The sequence below is a fragment of the Solanum pennellii genome, chromosome 9, assembly GCF_001406875.1.
Source record: "Solanum pennellii chromosome 9, SPENNV200".
NCBI classification, from domain to species: domain Eukaryota; kingdom Viridiplantae; phylum Streptophyta; class Magnoliopsida; order Solanales; family Solanaceae; genus Solanum; species Solanum pennellii.
Window position 1 is genome coordinate 82,561,023 of NC_028645.1, and position 21,001 is coordinate 82,582,023.

The following is a 21,001-nucleotide window of genomic DNA, read 5'->3' on the forward strand; positions in this document are numbered from 1 at the left end:
ATCCACTTATTTGAGGTGTTCTATATTTCGACACGATATATGACAGTTCTGGAAGCGTGGACAAGACGTTGTATCATCGCTTAGCTCACAATGATAGTTGTCGATAAGAGAATATCCCAATAGATTTAAAGTATATATTATTGGAAAATAGCATACACAGCGGAAGCATTCCAGAATCATACATCTTGCATGAATATAAATAACAATCACAAATAGTCATCACATACAAAGTATGCTGAAAATTAACTCAGGATTACCTCTTGAAGCGTGTGCAGATATCTTGAAGTAAATCCAACTCCATCTCTATAGTCTTCTACAGTGATCCCAATCAACAATTGAACTCTCTCAATACTTGGGTGGGCAAGTATTGTGTAGAATACTCTCATCAATCTAGATTAGAAGAATCCCTATTTATAGAGATGTCTTCCTAGTCCAAAGAGGAGAAGAAAAGCAAATCCTTTTTTTTTTCAAGAAAAAAAGAAAACACACGTTTCTTCCTTAAAAAAAACACGCTACTTTTCCATCTTCTACTAGAAAATAGGATTCTGAGTTCTAGTTAAATTGGGCACTGGAGGGACCACAGAATTTATTACTGAGGCTTCCTATTATGGAAATAATTCTAAATAATTAATTTAAATTATTCTTACCATAATAAATTACAAATCATTCCACTAAAAATTCGTAATTGAACTCCTCTATTTATTTCGAAATTCACCACTAAACACTTATTTGATTCCCCATGTTAAGATTACCGATACTAATCAATAAATTAAATTACTGACGAATTTAATTCAATGATTAAATTCTTTTAGAGCAATACTTAACTTATTTCATGTGCCAGATTCATAAATCTACCGGCCGGGTTTACACATAAAAACTTACAAGCTTCTCATAAAAGGTGTGTCATCAATCTCTATACTGAGACATGGATTCCATCAACTAACTAATTATTTCACCAATATATATTATTATCATCCAATTTACCAGGCATATTGACCCATCTCAGAATCTCACCTTTTAATAAATCAAAATGATAAATAATATATACAGATCATAATCGTTATATCAAGATTAAGAATATAAGTACATTTAATAGTTTAGAGAATATGTTTTTATCAGTCAGTCTAAAACAACTATCTCTGCTTGGTCCCGTTCAATACATACCAAATGCACTAGCACGAGAAGTTAGAACTATGCCATTCTCATAATCAAGATAAATTACATTTAATCTCGTGCTACAATCTTTCTGATGATTTTGTCCAAATTTCCATCTATGATTGTGAACTATAAATTTTAACTTATAAGAACTGATGATTTAATCTTCTGTGTATAAGCTTAAACTCTATACACCAAATCATCTACTATATAAGTTAAGGACACATATATGATAATTGATCTATTTAATGTAACACTTTATTGAATTGAATAAATGAATAAATAATTGTTCAATATTAATACTATATCAAAACGCATGGTTAATAGTATATCCTTTCATATATCACTTATTATGTTAAAACTTATAGAATGAAAAAGTATTTTCGTAAAATTTTAATGATTTCACTTCCTTATTTATTTACATTCAGACGATTATATATCTACACATATTGTAGTCCTTTCATTCAATTGTTCGTCAGCTATATTACATACTCGTAAACTCAATTTACTTATGTCATTCGACTTGAATCTTTTATGATGTAGATACAAATGTTCAGATCATCAACATGCGTTTCGTTGAGACCATTTTGCGCTTCAGATAACCTTGGTGAGCCTCCTTACTTTCCGGAGGATTACACAATTTACTTTTATGTTAATTGTTAAATTGTCGTGGGTCTTGTCCCGAATTCTATCCTAGTATTAGAGGCTCATAGTATAAAAAAGATTAATTCAAAAGTAAGCTAATTTATAAAGATATCAATTTCATTTTTTTTACATTAAAGGCATTAATGTGTTCGGCTTTTAATTTAATTGTATTACATTGATTGCTACATGAAGCAAAAAATAAACATTATGTTCTACATAACTCCAAATTACAACTACTTACACATCATAAATATATAATTTAAATTAAACGATATTATTAATATGAGTTATAGTGTATTAATGAGACTGCTTTATCCCTAGGCCTGAATCAGAGATTTCGAATATGAGTTCTGGATATGAAAAAAAATCTTGTTACATATGTCATCCCGAATCTTAATGTGATAGTTATATTAGTGCTTACTTTTTCACTTAACTCTTCGTACTTCTTAATCACTTACTTAAAGTATATTAAAATATTTTTCCTAATTTTCCTCTTTTGTAAATGACTTAATTTTGGACTTTGATTCTTTGTTCTCTCTCTCTCACTTTTTTCCCCTTTCCTTTAATTGCTTTATCCAATTTTGCCTAAAACCATAAATTGAATTTTTCTTTTTTAAAAGTTTCATTTTCCTCTTTTCTTCTTGTTTTCTCATTTTCCCGTCAATAAGCAAATCCTATCTATTTACCTTCGGATTGAACTAATATACGATAAATATATGTTATATATATTTATTGAATTGATATATATATATATATATATATATATATATATATATATATANTATATATATATATATAAAACTTATGAGAATAACAATTGTTATTTCACGTGCTTATGAGAATAACGATCGTTATTTCACTTTTACTTTTAAAAAATAGTAAAAAAGTTCAAATCAAATATTTTGTGAGAAAATTAACTACTTTTTGGGAAATAACAAAAATAAGCTAAAAGATATAGTTTTTCTCATTAAGTACTTTAAAAGAAAACTATTGTAAGCAGCTTTTAAATATTTGCTCAAACACTAATTATTACTCAAAAATATTTTCAAAATAAACTGATTTCAAAGAATTGTTAAATAGGCTATAAAAATGACTTTCTTTTGAGGTATAGCTAATAATTTAGTCACATTATTACAACATGAAACACAAAAAATAAAAATTAAATTCTATATTAGCTTTCATTATAATTACCAAACCAGACACCTTATAAGTATATAAATTATGTTAAATTAAAATTATATGCGTAATTTGAGATGATGCTAAGTGCTTACCTTTTAACTTTAACTCCTCATACTTCTTAATCACTTATTAAAAATATATTAAAATAATTATTTTTAATTTTCCTTATTTCTTAAATGACTTAATTTAGGACTTTGATTCTTTGCTCTTTCTTCTTTTCTGTTCCTTTTTTTTTTTAAATTAAATTATTCCAATTTCGCCTAAAACCATAATTTTTCCCCTTTCTTTATCTTTTTCTTTCTTATTTAATTTCCTATCAAATAAATCCTACATATTCCTTTGAGACATACTTCCTCCGTCTAGAAATTGAAATGTTTGTCATGTTGCGCTTATCGAAAATCAATTTGACTAATTTTCAAAGGTAAACTAGATCACATTAATTTGATATTTTAAATAAAAAATTAGATATTCTAAAACTATATGAAAAGTACTATAAATTATAATTTTTTGCATATTTATATGATGAAAAAATGCATCTTAAAATATTAGTTAAAATTTTTATAATTTAACTCTAAAAATAGAAACAATACCGGATAGAGGGAATAATTAATATACATAAAACCATGTCATATATTTATTAAAATTATATAAATATTAAATGCCATATACTTTTGGACCCCCCCCCCTTCCCAATGTAGTCATTCCAATACAATACATTGTATTGAGGTGGCTTTAAATTGTTTTTTTCGTCAAACAACTGTTTCTAATTTTCAAAAATAATTATGTTGGTAAGGAGCAAGTAGTTCTAAACTATTTTTTAATTTTCAAAAATAATTATGTTGGTAAGGAGCTAGTAGTTCTAAACTATTTTTTAATTTTCAAAAATAATTATGTTGGTAAGGATCTAGTAGTTCTAAACTATTTATGTCGATTGCCTGACAATTATATTCTAAAGTATTTTATGCTCGTCCGTTTAAATTTATTTGATCTTATTTTATTTTTAGATTCATTTTTTAGAAAAGATATTTTTTTTTTGACAAGTTTAATTTTAATTTTCAACGTAGCATTTAATATCGTTAATATAATTTTACTTTTAAAATCATAAAGTTCAATTTTTTAAAATTTCAAATCAAAATCAAACAGATAAAAAAAATAAATTAAGTATAGTTCTTAATTAACTCATTTTATATTGATGTACAATTGAGAAAGCATCTTCAACAAGTGAAAAGTTATGCCCATCTTCAAATTTAACAAACAAGACCTTTCCAACTGGCCAAAGAAGCTATTATTTCGATGGAATTTATGACAATAATAACATATTTAATGAAATTATATATATAAGGTATATGGCATATAGAATGTATGTAAATTTTATTATTATTTTATGGGGTAAAAAAAATAATTTTTGAAAGATTCTCGATTCAAATGTAATAAATTTCAATATAAAGAAGAAGACAATGACAAGAAAATCAAAATAGAAAACAGCGCAAAAATAGCCGAATCAGCAATAAAATCGTGTGATAATCCAAATGTCATGAACAACACACTAGGATAGATTATTATTAACAAATAGTAAACCATGCCATCGCAAACACCACCACCTAATGCAAGACGACACTACACTACCTTCTACTCTTCTACGTACCCTAATACGAGTCCTCCATACCTCATATTTAGTAGGTGTTTGGCCATGCGATATCATCTCACAATAATCAGAGTTTAAACATACAATTTCACGCTAATTCCATCTCGATAATCTAAAACTGCATTATATTCTATCTTATCACATCTCCCAATATAGCATCATAATCTATTTGTTTTAAATAATAATTCTGTTAAATATTTAAGTTTTGTTAATTTGAAGGATCAATATCATACATTTCAATTAATTGAAGATTTAATGTGGTCAATTAAATAATACAAAGGACAAAAATTGTTTTCAGAAGGGTATTTATGGAAATTCACATTCTTATTTGCCGCCCCTTTCACCTTCCCATTTCCCGCCAAAAATATAGCAAAGAACACTTTAGAGAGAGAAAGGGGAAGAGAGAGAGAGATCGGAGAAGCCATGGATATGGAGTTTCCAGATGCAGCAGAGCTCGAATGGCTCGAAGCCAACGCTACTTACCCTGATGAAGAAGAAGATGACCTCGAGTTCGATGATGATTTTCTTCAACAACCTACATCACCACCCGGATCCGAACAAATTGCATCCCAACCCGACCCGAAACCAACTCTCTCACTTCCCCCGAAACCTTCAATACCGAAGCCCCAACTTCCGATCAACAGTAGGAAACGGTTCCTGCCTGATGATCCAGAGTTGTCGTCGGATGATAGAAATGTAGTAGTTATAACTGAGGAGAAGAGGAGTAGAGTTGAGGATAATGATGAGGATTGGCTTAGGTATTCGCCTCCGAAGCAGCCTGAGGAGGATGAACCTATGGTGGTTGAGCAGGAACTGGAACAGGAACCGGAACCGGAAGAGAAGATTTTAGCTAAGTATGCTTTGGAGATTGATGGTGATTGTACACCGGTGACTGGTTTGGACGGTGAGAGGGTTTATGCTAAGATATGCAGAGTTGAAGATGAAAGGGTTAAGAAGCTAGAGGTTAAGGGATATTCTACTGGTGAGTTCAATTTTTATTGTTATCTAAAAATGTGGCTTTTTTCTTTATATCATGTCAAGTGCATATGCCTAGTCATTTATTTTCCCAATGGATTATAATTTATTATGTCTGATGAGCTACTCACTTTGTGTCGTGATTGTTGGATGTCTGAGTCTTAGTGTAATGGTTAAAGGCATAGATTTTTGGGTTGAAGTTTCTGCTGTAGGTTTATGAAGGAGTAAACAAAGAGAGATGCCAAACACAAGAATGTGTGGATAAGTGAATTTGAAATTTTTATGAGAAGGAAAGGGAATTGAAGTGTGTTAGAGTTCCATATTGGTTGGGAACCGAATTTGGCAATCCCCCTCATGAACTAGCTTTTTTGGGTTGAGTTAAGCCCAAATGCCATTTCTTTTACATGGTATCAAAACCAAGTCTATTCTTGTTTGGGCTCTTGACTGCTCCTGTTTGGCTTGGTGTGAAAGGGGTGTTAGAGTGGCCAAGAATTCCCTATTGGTTGAACAATGGATTGATGATCTACTTATATGGACTTGAACGATCCTCCCTCACGAGTTAAGATTTTAGGTTGAGGAAGGCCTTTGTTCAACCCCTTTGTTCTTACTTTCACATACTCCCTTTGTTCTTACTTTTACGTACTTTTAACTTTTTACCTGGTTCCTTCATATCTGTCCTCGTGTAATTAGATGATTGCAGATACTGGAGTTGATCAAGCATTTCAGTACCTACTGGAAAAGCTTATGAATGTGAAAGTACTACTCCAAATCATATGTGTTCTCTGTGTAATTAGCCATCCTCTACATCTCATTGGCATACTCTGTGGCCTGTGCTGTTTTTTCCATCTTTTGTTTACTCGGATCTGCAAATCGCTGAATATCTAAGAGAGTGCAAATGTTATCCAGGTCTTATTCAGGAACCTGTCAGGGCCCTAATGCAAAGAGTGGAACACGACCAATTCACAAAGGTACAGTTTCTATTTTGCTATCCCTGCTCCGCTTTCATTCTATCAATCAATCATTTAATCAATTTATCAACTACGCCTCAATTCTTCTCCAATTTATAACTATAATTTTTTTTTGGTGATCAAACTTGAATTGATCACCAAAGTGGAGAAAAGTTACAAAGCTGAGGTCCAGTTAACACAACTGGCCTTCCACAGTTGAATATATAGCTAAATTTACTCTGAGTGATCCTGTCAAATTGAAACAGAAGAAAGATGAGAGGAGAAGTAGATTCCTCTCAGGTAGAGAACAATGAATTCATACTTCTCAATGGAATAAGTAATAACGAGTAGTTATGAAATGGAAAAGGAACCCGATCAGTTCATAAGAGTTGAGTTATTGAATAAGGTTTCCTAAATCTCTGATAATACCACAACAGTTCTGAATCGTCTTGCATATTAAATGGAGGAAAACAATTCGCTACTATAAACTTCTTTTAAGAAGATGCAAAGGAGATATTTGTCCAATCCTGTCAATTATAGTTCTTTTTGAAGTCCTGCATTGTTTTCCTTCTTTCTTTCGTTAGTGTACTAAATATACTAATAGTACTTCCTCATTTCATCTCAACTTTTTTTTTTATTGAGAATTCATCTCAACTTGGCTTTTGAAGAAAATATCTTAGTTCCCCAAGCCCTTTTGCTATAGGAGGGATGATATCTTTGACGGTTCACGGGTTGTCTCTGTTGCCCAATTCCCCTCCCAATTTTCCTTTGGATGAATTGGAGATTTGTGAAATGAAGCATTAACCTTGTAGCTAAAGTTTCGAACAATTTTGTACGTGCTTTTTACTTTTTATGTATAAGATCTTTATTCCTCCTTGAAAGCTTTCCTCCTTTCTCTTGAAGGCCCTGGAAGCTAGTTCTGAAGATCTAAGTGAAGCAAATCTTCCAATAGGAGCTGTGGTGAATGAGAAACTTTGGGTGGATAAATATGCCCCTAGTTCGTTTACAGAGCTCCTCAGTGATGAGCAAACAAATCGTCAGGTACTGCATATCTTAGCAATTTATTTATTCTTATAATAGTTTCTATTTAGTACAACAAACAACATACGTAGTATAGTCCCACAAAGTGGGGTTTGGTGAGGGTAGAGTATGCAGACCGTACCCTTACCTCAAAGGTAGAGAGATTGTTTCTAGTAGACCCCCGGCTCGAGAAAAACAGTCCAAAGCACATGGTTTCTATGTAGTATATTTCATTTAAAAATTTAAGGTATTTCTCACCTATCTAATCTTTTTAGGTGTTTGCTTAGAGATATTCTGAGTTGGGGTCTTGACTTTCTGGTCACTCTCCTGTAGGTACTAATGTGGTTGAAGCAATGGGATTCCTGTGTTTTTGGAGTTGAAATTAAGAGTACTACAGATGACGTCTTGTCTTCTCTAAAACGGCATTCATTGGCTGTCCAACATCCAAGACGTTCTTCCAAGAGTTCTTTTGGAAATAGCAGAGGACCCAGAATAGACAATGAGAACGCTCATAATGATTTGCATACAGAGAATAGTGATTCGGACAGAATTATGGACCTATGGGACAAGAAGCACAGAAAAAGTGGCCCTCCAGAACAGAAGGTCAGTCTGGCCCTTTTCCACTTTCTTTGTTGGTGTTCGAACCCCTAACCTTGTAGTTGTAGGTGGATGACCTTAGCTAGGCTATCCCTCCCTTGTCAATCTTATAGTTTGTGTTTGGAAGGACCCTTAGCTTGTGTGCTTTATCGCTTGCCTTGCTCTGATTTTTTATATAAGCACATGATCAAAGAGTTGATTCTGATCTTCTCTTTTTTTTTTCCATTTTGCACAATATTATTGTAGGCACTGTTTACCTCTCTTCTTTTGAAATACATATTCCTTCTCAAATATTAGCATCCAAGGGTGTGGCGTAGTCGTCAATGAAGTGGCTGAGAGCCATGATATCTCAGGCAACGGAGACAAAAATACTTGGTGATTCTTTCCACTTGTCCTAACCTTGGTGGACAGAGTTACTCGGTACCTGTTGCCGGTGGGAGGTGGCAGGTGGCAGGTATCCTATGGAATTAGTCAAGGTGGGTGCATGCTGGTCCGGACACATTTTTTTTTTGTAACTATAAGATGAAGTCAACAACAGTGAAACGAATGACAGTAAACCCTTAGTGGTTGTTTGGTGTGTAGACAAGCTATGATGGTCTTAGTTATGCAAGGATTGGTGTTTTCGGGATTAGATTAGTGGTCCAGATGCCCGATGATCTCTCATCATGTACTTCCTAATATTGCATCTGTGGTCATATCCCCATTTTATTCTGTTAGCTACTATTCTCCCCAATTTTTAGAGTACATATTGCACATATGGAAATTATGTTAGTACTATACTTGTCGTCTGCTTGTCCTCTATTTTTAATTCCTTGTTTCTTACTCATTTTTATTCTAATTTTAGTAAATTGTGAGAATCCAATTGCTTGCAGATTCTTTTGCTTTGCGGTCCTCCTGGGCTTGGGAAAACAACACTTGCACATGTTGCTGCTCAGCATTGTGGGTATCGAGTGGTTGAGGTCTTGTAACCCACTCATTCCCAACAGTCCCATATAGTTGTTCATTTAAACTTTATCTCCTTTATATCTTATCATCGCATCATTGTTAACGAGGTCTGGTGAGAGAGTGTTAGCTCATTGCCAGTCACATTTATGAATTATTTTGTTACCATGAAAGATCTGAACAGGTTAACTTATTCTACTCTTTAGTATGTGCTAGAATAACAAGTGTACTTGACTCCACACTTAAATTCTACATATCTCTAAATCTCCGGGTGCTAGTAGTTTGTCTCTTATTTTAAATAAAAACTTTTTTGTGAATTCTATATTCTTTAAAATCAGTTCAGATGAAACAACAAATGTGCGATGCAACTCAGCCCTACATATTAGAAGCCTGAAACCGATGGACATTATGCTCTGTGCCTGCATTCTAGTGTATGCTTGACATCTCTCAAGTTTCATGGATAAGTTTCATGGATAAGTTGATGGCAAAACTCAAAATGCCTTCATACCTACCACCAACCTTGAATATCTTCGAATCAAATTAATATGGAGTAATAGGTGTCTGTTTATCTGTTGGTTGAAATGCTTCCTTTGCAGATTAATGCAAGTGATGATCGATCATCCGCCAGTATTGAAGCTAAAATACATGATGTGGTTCAAATGAACTCTGTAAATGCTGATTCAAAGCCCAAATGTTTGGTCAGTTTTAAGTTCTGTTTTTTTGGTTTTAAATCTTCCTCTGATGATTAAAGCCCAAATATTTTGTCAGAATGTAGTTGTGATTTTCGATTTCAAATATTTATCAGCGGAATCTACAATTTTTTTTTCTGAACCATGGTTCATCTTTTGCTGTTCTAGGTTATTGATGAAATAGATGGGGCTCTTAATGATGGAAAGGGAGCTGTTGAGGTCATCCTGAAATTGGTAATTTACGTATTCACTTTTGATTTGTTTCACACTTGTAATTTTAGTAATCCCAGTATGAGTGGTAATAAGAAAAATGTATGTGAATCTTTTGTATTGGTACAGTAATATTACTGGCTCCTGAAGATCAATTGAACTATCTTCAGCTCCTTGAACCCTCTTGCTTGTTCATATTCAAATTTAGAAAGTAAAAAGAAACTAAGATTTGTTAAGAATTTTAATTTGGATGATAGATTGATTTTAAGGTCTTGTGTACCTACTGCTGATTAAATTTCAATGGAGTCTATATGTTGCTATCTTTCTATTTTGCAGCTTGAATGATACATATATGTTCAACTTCATAAATCAACTAGTCACTCCAAAAGTGGGAGTCGAGCTGTCCTTTTTCTAGCCCTAGCTTTGCTTTATCAGTTCAAGCAGCTTAGACTCACAAATCCTTAAAATACCATGGTAGAAACTTCCACTTGGTTACTTGGTCTACTGGAACTTGATAGAATGATAATATACTATGTAGTACTCTGGCACCATGTGTTATTCGTAGTAATTATGAAGTGAATTTCAACCTTTGGTTGGACCTCTTCTTTGAAACTATGTATGTTTTCTGACAGAATAACAGTGTGTGCTTTATCAATGCAGGTTTCTGCTGAAAGAAAATTGCGTGCAAGCAAAGAAAATGAACCTGAGGGAGGAAATGCTGGGCAGAAGTCATCTAAAAAGAAGCATCAAAAAACATCTTTGCTAAGACCTGTAAGAGTGAATTTGTCTAAAAATGATTTGTATATATGAACTTGGTTATATTCATGGAGTTCTCTAATCTCAACTTGTGTGTTTCATTTGCAGGTTATTTGCATATGTAATGACCTTTATGCTCCTGCCTTAAGGCCTTTGCGTCAGGTAGCAAAGTAAGTATTCCTTAAGTTTTGCAGGACATCAGATTGAAGTGCATAGATTAGCATCTAGAGATCTAAATACTAGGTCCATGAAGAAAGCCGTAGACTGAACAATCACTTTTATATGACATTGCTGGTTTCACATGGATTCTTTGAACTTGATCTTGAGTTAGTTAAGGTTCTTATTGCTATGCACTCGCTTGCCTACCTTCAGTTGTCTTATTCTAGTTCTATGCATCATTTTTTGGTTTTTGGTTCTGTTGGGGCTGTAAGCACAAAGCGTTGAAGTGTAGGCTTTAATAAAAAAAAATACAAATATAGACTAACAAATATAAGCATGAATAACAAATATATGGACAAAGAAATTGTAATTTTTTTTTTACATAAAGTGAATTACCATTTGCTTAGTGTCTCCTCTTCAAGAAACGCTCATTCACAAGGAAAAGTTTGTCTTATACCTTAATGACAACACTGAAGTGCACATTAAGCGAGTCAAAGCGCTCAACATGTTTTTGGCCTTGCTTTAGGGCTAAAGCGTGCATTAAGAGTGTCTGTCTTTGACAACACTGGCCTGTATACTAGTGGTGAGGTCATCGGTCATCCATGACTAGGGCAAATAGAATGGGTCAAGCTTGATCCTTAGTGTAAGCCCACGGTTAAAGAGAACTCATGTTGTAGCTCTGTCCACTGTTTTCTCATGCGTGACGCTCTCTCGTACATATCCTATTATGTTATTTTATATTTGATGTGAACTCTTTCTTCCCAAGCATCTAAAGGACTTCACTTACCCACTTATTGTATGCCTTCTCTATGTAGATGAATATCAATGGGAGATTCTTCTTCATCTCCCTAGAAATTTCCGTCGATCATCTTAACAAACTAATAGCCTTTGTTGTAGGTCTACCTGACATAAATCAGTTGAATCTATGTCAGCCTCGTAATGTCCATAAGACTATATTCTACCACTCTTCCCCATAATTTCATGCATGACTAAGTTAGTACATCCACAATAGTTAGCCTAACTTTGAATGTCACATTTATTCTTATATATTGGTATCTGTTCACTTAGTATATGGAATAGTTTGGTTAGCCATACCACTTCAACCTCTTCAAGGTACTTCCAAACTTCTATTGAGATATTATCTGCCGAATAGTCTTCTAATTCATACTCGTTGTTGTATCTTTTATTTCACTATACCTAAATTTACTTGTGCAGCTAAGAAGGTTTTTGTCTGTTGTGGATGTATGAATATCTATGAAGTTATCTTTGTGATTTGTGTTAAGCAATTGATTGAAGTAGCTTCTCCATCTCTTTGATCTCATTATCTCTTAAACTTGTGGAGATCTTAAGTTCACTTAAGTGGAGATCTTTAGTTCACTTAACTTGGTTGAAGTATTTACTCCTCTTCTCTTCAATAAGTTGAACATTTCTTTTTTCCTATCTGCATCCTAGCTTTTGGTACTGGTTTCTTAAGTACGGTCCGCCAATAGTCTGCTTAGTTCCTTGATTTCCATTAATAGTCTGCTTAGTTCCTCTATTTGTTATACTATTCAAAAATTTCTATCTTCTGTTGATGATAAGTTACTGCACCACTCCTGTTTTGATTTAATAGCTTATTGCTCCTTCAAATTCCACCACCATGATTCCTGTGGCCGAGGTCACAGGTTTCAAGACATGTTTCTTGGTCAAAAGGTTTCTAGACATGCATAGTGCTTCACTTGTTATTTTCTTAATGCAACTCATTGTTTCCTACCCCAAGGTATCTGTGTTAGCATGTAAGTCCCATGCAACCCCTATCAATAATTTGTCATTAAATGCTTTTGGTTTTTACCTTTTAATATCCATCATCAAATTGTTATTGCTACTTCTCTTCCTTTTCGCTTTACTCCTTTGCTTCACATCTAGGACGAACAATATATGTCGCTCAATTAGTGCTTTTCTCCTGGTGTAACTTTATAGTCCTTATCCTTTCTCTTTTTCTGGCATTGGATGCAGTCTATTTATGTATGATCCAGATTCCCTTTTTAGTGATATGTTAACACTATCTATTGGACACTTTCATATAGTACCTACATTATATCTAATTACATAACTAACAAAGTGCTTATTATGTGGTTGAAATTGCAGGGTTCATATATTCGTCCAACCAACTGTAAGTCGGGTTGTTAACAGGTACTTACTACTAAATTATCAGACGAATCCCCTGGAATCTGTTTTTCATTTTCTGTCTGATTTACTGCTTGGTAGAGTATAAAGGAAAACCTACTGGATTAACATCCAAGCATAAGCCATCTTTCAGATATAAGTAATGCAATACTCCAACCAATTTGAGTGATTTCAAATCCTAGGGAGATTTTGTAACTTGTAACAAAATCTCCTAATAATTTGGCCATGTTGAGCAGATAAAATAATTAAAATTCAATGATTGCTCGTCGTAAAGTTGCAAAAGGCAAGGATTTGAGTCAGATAAAATTGAGGATATTAAACAAAGCTTAGACATTAACAAAAGGATTTGCATCTCATTGAATTTTATGGCCTATAAAAGGACTTCAAAGTTTCATTCAAATGGAGTTTAAGAGCAGATTGAGGGGGCTAATTAATATCCTAAATTGCAAATCAGAACGTTTTTCTGCTATATATATGCTATTATCTAACATTTAGAGTTAACAAATTTTATTTTGGGAGTTCTATATTTCATATGGCTTCTTAGCCTATCAAATTGACGAACGAGAACTCTATTTGCCATTTGGTGTAGATGTCTAAAAAGTCATGCTATATTAAATTATTAATGACCTGTAAAAATCTTCCCGTCAAAGCTATTGGAAAGTTGTATCTTGGCTGACAAGGTGATTGACAGAATCTGATAAAGCATCAAACACATTCTGCCCATTCACTTTTGTTTTGTGTTCTTATTTCTTGGATATGATCAAATGGGTGATTGACGTTTCCATGTTGTAATTCAAAAAGTATTGACACTTTCATGTACTCCTGAATCGTTTATGTTTTAAGAAGTATGCAAATAGTGGAAAAGCATGAATCTTGTTCCAATTTTCAGTTTTTAGGACCTTGCTTTGATTTAGACTCAGAACAATGTGTTTATTTAGCAGAGCCAGTATCTTCACAAGATATTTCTAAGTCTAACAAAAGCCTAATTTGTAATGCGTAATTGTAGGCTCAAATACATATGTAACAGAGAAAGAGTGAAGACAAGTTCCATCGCTCTTACTGCTCTAGCAGAGTATACTGGTGAGTGCCATTCTTTCGTTTTGGTTGAAGACATCACTTATTAAATATGAATTTCTCTGATGAGATGTGGTGTAATTATCTGAAACTAAAATTCTTTGAGTTCATGAACTTCAAATTATGAGTTGTGAACTAAAAATTTGTTGAGAATAGTGCCTTGATCTGCAGTTACATCTAACAGTAATGACGGGTGACTGCAGATGTCACTAGTAGAATGAGTAATGATTGAAATCCACACAGATTCTGCTCGATTATGCCTCGATATAAACTCCAGTTTGATGGGGAGGGAACATACAGTTTGTGTGGTAAAGACAATGAGAAATAAGTCTCTTCAGTTATGTCTTTTTGCCCCTTTTTAATAAGGTAAATACTTTTATTAACTATTGAGGGAACCCTGTATACAAGTCATATACCAAAAGGAGAGAACCTACATCAAGACAAACTGAAGTGTAAATGAGCCCTGTTTTATTTTCTTTATTTTTTGTGTTTCAGTTGGTTATACCACCCTTATGAGATGATTTATTTGATGGGACTTGATATAACAAAGATTTGGGGGAACTTGTGCCTCACCAATTCTATGATAGAATTCTTAGGTGCTTTGAAAATGTGAAGACGTGAAACACATGCTGATACCAAGTACTTAAATACATCTTTTGATGTATGGAAGAATGTGCAGCAAGGTTGAAGAGATTTGTAATTTTTAGCACACCTTAGTTTCTGCCGTTTGTTATCTATTCCTTCTTTGCCTTTGTTACTGCTATACATTTTGTACGCATCATCTTGGTTCTCTCTCTACAGATGGCATTCTTACTTTACTGATCATATCATATCATAAAAATAAATTGTTGTTCTTGAGGGGGAAATGCTATAAATTGCAATTTTTTTTGTTTTGTATTATTGAGAATTCTTCTAATTGGATCTTTACTCAGCTGCTGTAATAGCTTATTTATTCAATATCCTGCATTGTTCCTTCTTTTTGTGCTTTGGATTGTTACATCTTGCCAAGTATGTTTTCCTGTTAATCTGCAACTTGAACTTGATTTCAATTTTTTTTTTTTGCAGACTGTGACATAAGATCGTGCCTGAACACCCTTCAGTTTCTTAATAAGAAGAAGGAGACTCTTAATGTGGTATGGATTTGTTGTACCATACATTTGTTTTTGTGGTATTACTTGCGCGGACTCTTCGCTTTTGATGCCGCACCCGTCTCGGATTCTTAAAAAATATAGTACTTTTGGCGAATCCGACACGCACCCGTTGACATTTTTTAAGAGTCCGAGCAACATAGGGTATTAGTCCAATAGAGGAAAAAGACTAAGAATTCGTGAAAAATCATACTATTATGACTTGTAAAGATCAGTTTGCTTGCAACTACTAGCTTTCCATCAAGGACGTTTTCTTCTAATTACTTTGGGGGAAGGGGAAGGGGATTACAACGTGGGGAATCAAACCCTCACCAACAAGCTGAATGTTCAGGTAGTGCCAACCAACTGAGCTACTAAGATTCCTCCACAAGGATGAGATTGAAAGGGCTTATCAGATAAAGAATTGCCTCAATCGACCCTGACTCAGTTTATGTGAACAATATGTAACATCTGCTAACTATCTAAATCTGAATCTGTTTGTTTTTTTGACTAATCCAACCCTTCACTTATCATGTGAATTCTAGGGATACTAGTTCATGGTTCTTATCACCACCCTAAATTAATTTCTATGGAGCCATTGTGACATCTTTAAGAACTGTTTTGTAAAGCATAATTTTTTTGCTTCAACCTCTGAAAAATATCAAATTCAAGTAGAAAACAAGTTACACCTCCAAGGCATATTACCAGTTAACATTATATCATGACTCAATTTGCAATTGACGTAAGTGAACTTCACTGAAATTAGGAACTTCACTGTCTAAATGTTAAATGTGTTATATAAGCTTCTCTTTTGCGCATCCTTCTATTTTCTGTTTGATGAGAGATACATTCTTTCTAAACTTAGCTGGAGCTCAGTTCTCAAGTTGTTGGGCGTAAGGATGCAACAAGGAGTGCTTTTGATATTTGGAAAGAAGTAAGCATAACTGCTTAAATCATCAAGTTCTACTTTCATCTAACTATATTATTTGTCTTTTCTCCTTTGTGATCAATCTGTTGACCCTCCGTATTCTTCTTCTTTTTGTTTGATATTTGAAGATTTTGCAAAAGAGGAAAGTAAAGCAGTCAAAGAAATCCTTTAATTGCTTCAGCAGTGTGTCCAATGACTTTGAGACNGTCATGAATTCAAATGCTTAAGAAATGTCACAAAATTAAAATGGTATTGAACTAGCAGTATCTTTGGAAAGAAGTAAGCATAACTGCTTAAATCATCAAGTTCTACTTCCATCTAACTATATTATTTGTCTTTTCTCCTTTGTGATCAATCTGTTGACCCTCTGTATTCTTCTTCTTTTTGTTTGATATTTGAAGATTTTGCAAAAGAAGAAAGTAAAGCAGTCAAAGAAATCCTTTAATTGCTTCAGCAGTGTGTCCAATGACTTTGAGACGCTGCACTCTCTAATATCTCATCGGTAGGTGAAAAATTGGATTACCTTGGTTTGATGTCCTGGATTATCTAGTTAAACCTTTGATGATTCTTTAGGGGTGACTATGACTTAATTTTTGATGGGATCCATGAGAACCTTTTGCAACTCCATTATACAGACCCTGTGATGCAAAAGACAGTAAGTGCATCGAGTACCAGTTACCACAATTGTTTTTCTTTGTTCTTTTTATTTCATCTGATCTTCCGCATCTAGTTTGGCAATGTCACATATATGCTAATTACTTATCTTGAAGGTCCAATGCTCAGATATTCTTGGTTACTCAGATATATTTCATCAATACACCATGCGCACTCAACATCTCTCCCTTCAAGGTAAATGAAATACTAGTATCTGCTTGCTTGAAACTTAATATTTTTGTAACCTTACTTTATTATTTTCTCTCTGCAGTTTATCAGTCTCCTCTTGCAATGTCTATACATGGTCTTGTAGCTCAAATTGGAAAACCAAATATTGAATGGCCCAAGTCTTTGCAAAGGTACTGCTAGCTTTCCCTGGATACTCATCCTGAATATTGATAGTGGTGACTGATGTTTCTTCTTATCATAAACTGCAGATATCGAACAATGTCAATAGAAAAGAAGGAAATCTTACACTCATGGAAGAACAAGATACCGCCCTCCATCTCTAGGCATCTGTCAACTAAATCCTTTGTGGAAGACTTGATTTCTCCATTCCTACATATTCTGTCCCCATCAACACTGAAACCGGTAATTCTTGCTGAAGTATCTGTTGGTTTAGTTGCATTTGAGTTTTCTTTTCCTATTTAAATACACATAAAGCACTTTTGTTTTGACTATCATATTGTGTTCCCTAGGGTTTTGTCCAGTTATGCATATTTGGAAAAGGATTTTACCCAGGCTTTGTCTATTTATCATTTGTAAAGGTTGCAAGTGTATAAACATGGTGAATTTGAGTTCTGAAATGATATTCACCATAATGGGAAAGAAAATGTTTCGCTCATTTGAAATGATTTTGTGGTTACTGCCTCTTTAGGTTATCATTCTTCTGCTTAATTTCTTTATTTATGCTTAGGCTGGTGTTATTATGGAAACTAACCCGAGTTAGTTATAGTTTGTGAATGTTGCAGTGAGAACTTGGGTTCACCTACCGGTGAGAATTGGAACTGATATATTCTTCCTTTTGCAGGTAGCTTTGCATTTACTCTCAGAGAAAGAAAAAGCTGATTTGGCTCAGTTAGTAAATACAATGGTGTCCTATGCCACGACATACAAGAACATAAAATCTGATCCTTCTCGGTTTATGCATCATGGTGCTTCAGATGCATCAATGCTTTCATTGGATCCCCCAATTGGTGAATTTATAAACTTTAAGGTTAGCATGGTCAACTGCATCCATAGAAGGAAATTAGATTTGAGTAGTCTTTACATCCCATCGTTGTATCAAACTGAAATGAACTTAAGATTTCATCTGTTCTCTTTGATTTGGTGTTTCTTGGACAGGGTTATGATTCCTGTCATATTGTTCTGGCATCGGCTGTGAAAGTTTTCTTGGTACATGAGGTAAGTAGAGTACTCTCAACTCTCTGCTCGTGAATTTTAATGCACTATATAGCTGAAAAACAAAACTAGGTTGATACACTTTTGACACGTATATAGATCCCAAACTAGTCTCGCATCAGTGAACATCAGCTGGATCTCTAGGAAGTAGTTCCTCCATATATATGTGTATTGAAGTGTGTGACCGTCCCACTTAAAAACTTAAGCTATTAGACAGAGCACATCTTTAATTACTTGATTTATATTATGTCTCAACACGGCCCTCACCCGTGGGCCTGATTCTTTTTCATGGGCCAAACACATGGAAATATATTTTTGTCATTTGGAGGTGGTGAGATTTGAACCCAGAAACTTTGCCTGCTGTAGTACACCATGTTGAAGTGTATAACCGTCTCATCAAAAAACTTAACCTGTCAAAGATAGCGCATTTTTAATGACTTAATTTTTTTATTATGTATCGACAAGACACACACGTAGGTGGACACCGACATTTAAATGCGGTATATTGTGCTGGATATTCTCAGTGTAGAGTATAGTTGTTGGATGGCTTGGTCTCGACCCAAACTAGGGGTTTGTGACCAGTACCAACGAGCCTAGCTCTTGCTGAGCGAAGTTTTTTTTTTTAATCTCTCTCTCTCTGTCTCTCTCTCTCTCTCCCTCTGTTGCATGTATGTGCATGTGTGCCTATCTAGTTTTCATGTGACATTCTTCCTTGTCCAATGAGCATTCCTGTGATTCTCCCGAGATTCTATTTCTAGATTATGTTCCTTTTGTGGTGCATTATGGGAATTTTTTTATGTCGTATTTTCATGTATATGTTGAACATTATTTTAGGCGGAAAGGCAAAAAATTTTGCAAGGAAGTAGCAACCTTCACTCACCATCCACAGGTGCAGAAAGCCAGGACGTTTTGAGGTGTGAGAATAGTAGTACTATGTCTAAAGCATCAGCATCGTCAGATAAAACAACACATTTCAGAGATCCCTCTAGACAAAAGCAATTTGACTTGCCTAGCGCTTCTAGTCAGAATAAAAGATCTGCTGGAGGTACCACAGCTAGCGGGAAAGTGGGGTTGCCTGAAGGAAAGAAGAAACCGTTTGTCGATTCTCGTTCCTTTTTTGACAGGTATTGTCAGGCTTACATTCCTCTATTTTCTGTTGGAATCAATTATGCGAAAACTTATAGAATCACTATCAACTTTAGTTTGATTATGTTATGGTAAATTTGAGGCAGGATAGGTCAGTCTTTTCCCCTCGTTGTTTCTGTTACATACATGTTTTAAAGAACAAAATCAGTCCAAGTAGTTAGACTAACAAATTTAGAGTGGAAAACAATAAACACCATATAGAAAAGTCCTATTTAAGCAAAATATCTAACCCAAAATACCAAGTGAGGCATTTCCTTAGCATGTGATTCCTAGAAATAGTCAGTTTCAAACTTGTCTTCTTTCAATAATGTCATGTGCAGTTCAAATAAGTGAGAGCAAGCAGAAGTATTCAAGCCTATATTTATTATTAAAAACAAAGCCTAAGTACCTTATGTATGAGATGAGCCTAATCCTAAGGAAATTGTGGTAGAGCAATAAGAGGCGGCAAGCCTTACAACATGCACACTTTTCTTCTTTCCAATAAGCTTAAAGGATCAATATCTTTTTGTATTATGTTATGAACCATACCTCTTTGCATCATCTGGACTATTTGGTTAGAAAGAAATACGAGATTTTATGGAAATCAATAGAGTCAATTAGTTATTGTTAAAAGGGATAATATGATAGAATGAGGGGTCAGCTTATGGATTTCATAGAAGCTTTGAGATTGTAATTGCATAAATTTGTTGTAACTTGTTTGCTTCCAGTACCTTCTTGGTGTCTGGTTAGCGTAATTTGTAGTACCTTGTTGAAAAAAGAAGTTATGTCTCCCTTCAGTAGGAGGTCATCACTTTGTGTTTAGATTCATCTCATGTTTGACTGATCTTCTGTTTCACAGCAAAGTGAACAAATGATCTTATGGCCATTATTCACAAATGACATTTATATCTCTGCTTTGGGTACTCGTTAATTGCTTTAAGACCAATGCTTCCAGCCCATGCTACTTGATGAGCTTTTCGGAGACTATATAGTCAGCTGAGACACATCTACTCAATGATGATTCTCTGTTTATCAGGTTTAGGAAGCCAAGTGACAAAACTCCTCAAGGTAACGACCATGCTAAACTCAAGCAAAAATTGGAGGAGAGGGATTCACGTCCATTGTTGTTCAAATTTAACGAGGTATTTTAACCAATCTATATTCAAAACATGGTACCATTCTTTTCATATATCCTTGAGCTCAAACAGAGTATCGTGTCTTAACTTGTCTACCATCTTACTCTAGCAATGCTACTAGTACTATAAACTTGGCTTTTCGACAGTGAAGAAAGTGAATGTCAATTGATTTCGACATTTTGTTTGTTCATTCTATACAGGGGTACACCAATGCAGTCAAGAGACCTGTAAGAATTCGCGAATTTCTGGAGTAACATATTATAGAAACTAGTAAGAATTCGCGAATTTCTGAAGTAATATATCATACAAGTCTTGTATTTTTTTTTGATTTTTTGTTCAAAATAGTAGTTAAGGTTGAAGAAAACAGAACTACCACCATGTATTTCATGCCAAAAATAATTTTGTCAATACATTAAAGCCTGTATATTATCAATATCATTTATGTTAAGTTGGTTTTAAATTCAGTTGGAA

The 21,001-nt window shown here is 34.1% G+C and overlaps 1 protein-coding gene across 1 annotated transcript; it reads left to right on the forward strand.

Annotated features, from left to right (window-relative positions):
- Window positions 1-4,975: 4,975 nt before the first annotated feature.
- Window positions 4,976-21,001, forward strand: LOC107029172 (chromosome transmission fidelity protein 18 homolog). The gene is made up of 23 exons (XM_027911911.1): window positions 4,976-5,606; window positions 6,506-6,567; window positions 7,450-7,587; window positions 7,900-8,169; window positions 9,036-9,122; window positions 9,702-9,803; window positions 9,963-10,028; window positions 10,665-10,775; window positions 10,869-10,930; window positions 13,047-13,091; window positions 14,092-14,165; window positions 15,225-15,292; window positions 16,152-16,220; window positions 16,616-16,716; window positions 16,788-16,869; window positions 16,985-17,063; window positions 17,140-17,227; window positions 17,306-17,459; window positions 17,899-18,084; window positions 18,213-18,272; window positions 19,104-19,393; window positions 20,431-20,536; window positions 20,731-21,001. Exons 1-23 carry the CDS (start codon window positions 5,048-5,050, stop codon window positions 20,782-20,784), a joined length of 2,913 nt encoding a protein of 970 aa, XP_027767712.1. The 5' UTR covers window positions 4,976-5,047; the 3' UTR covers window positions 20,785-21,001.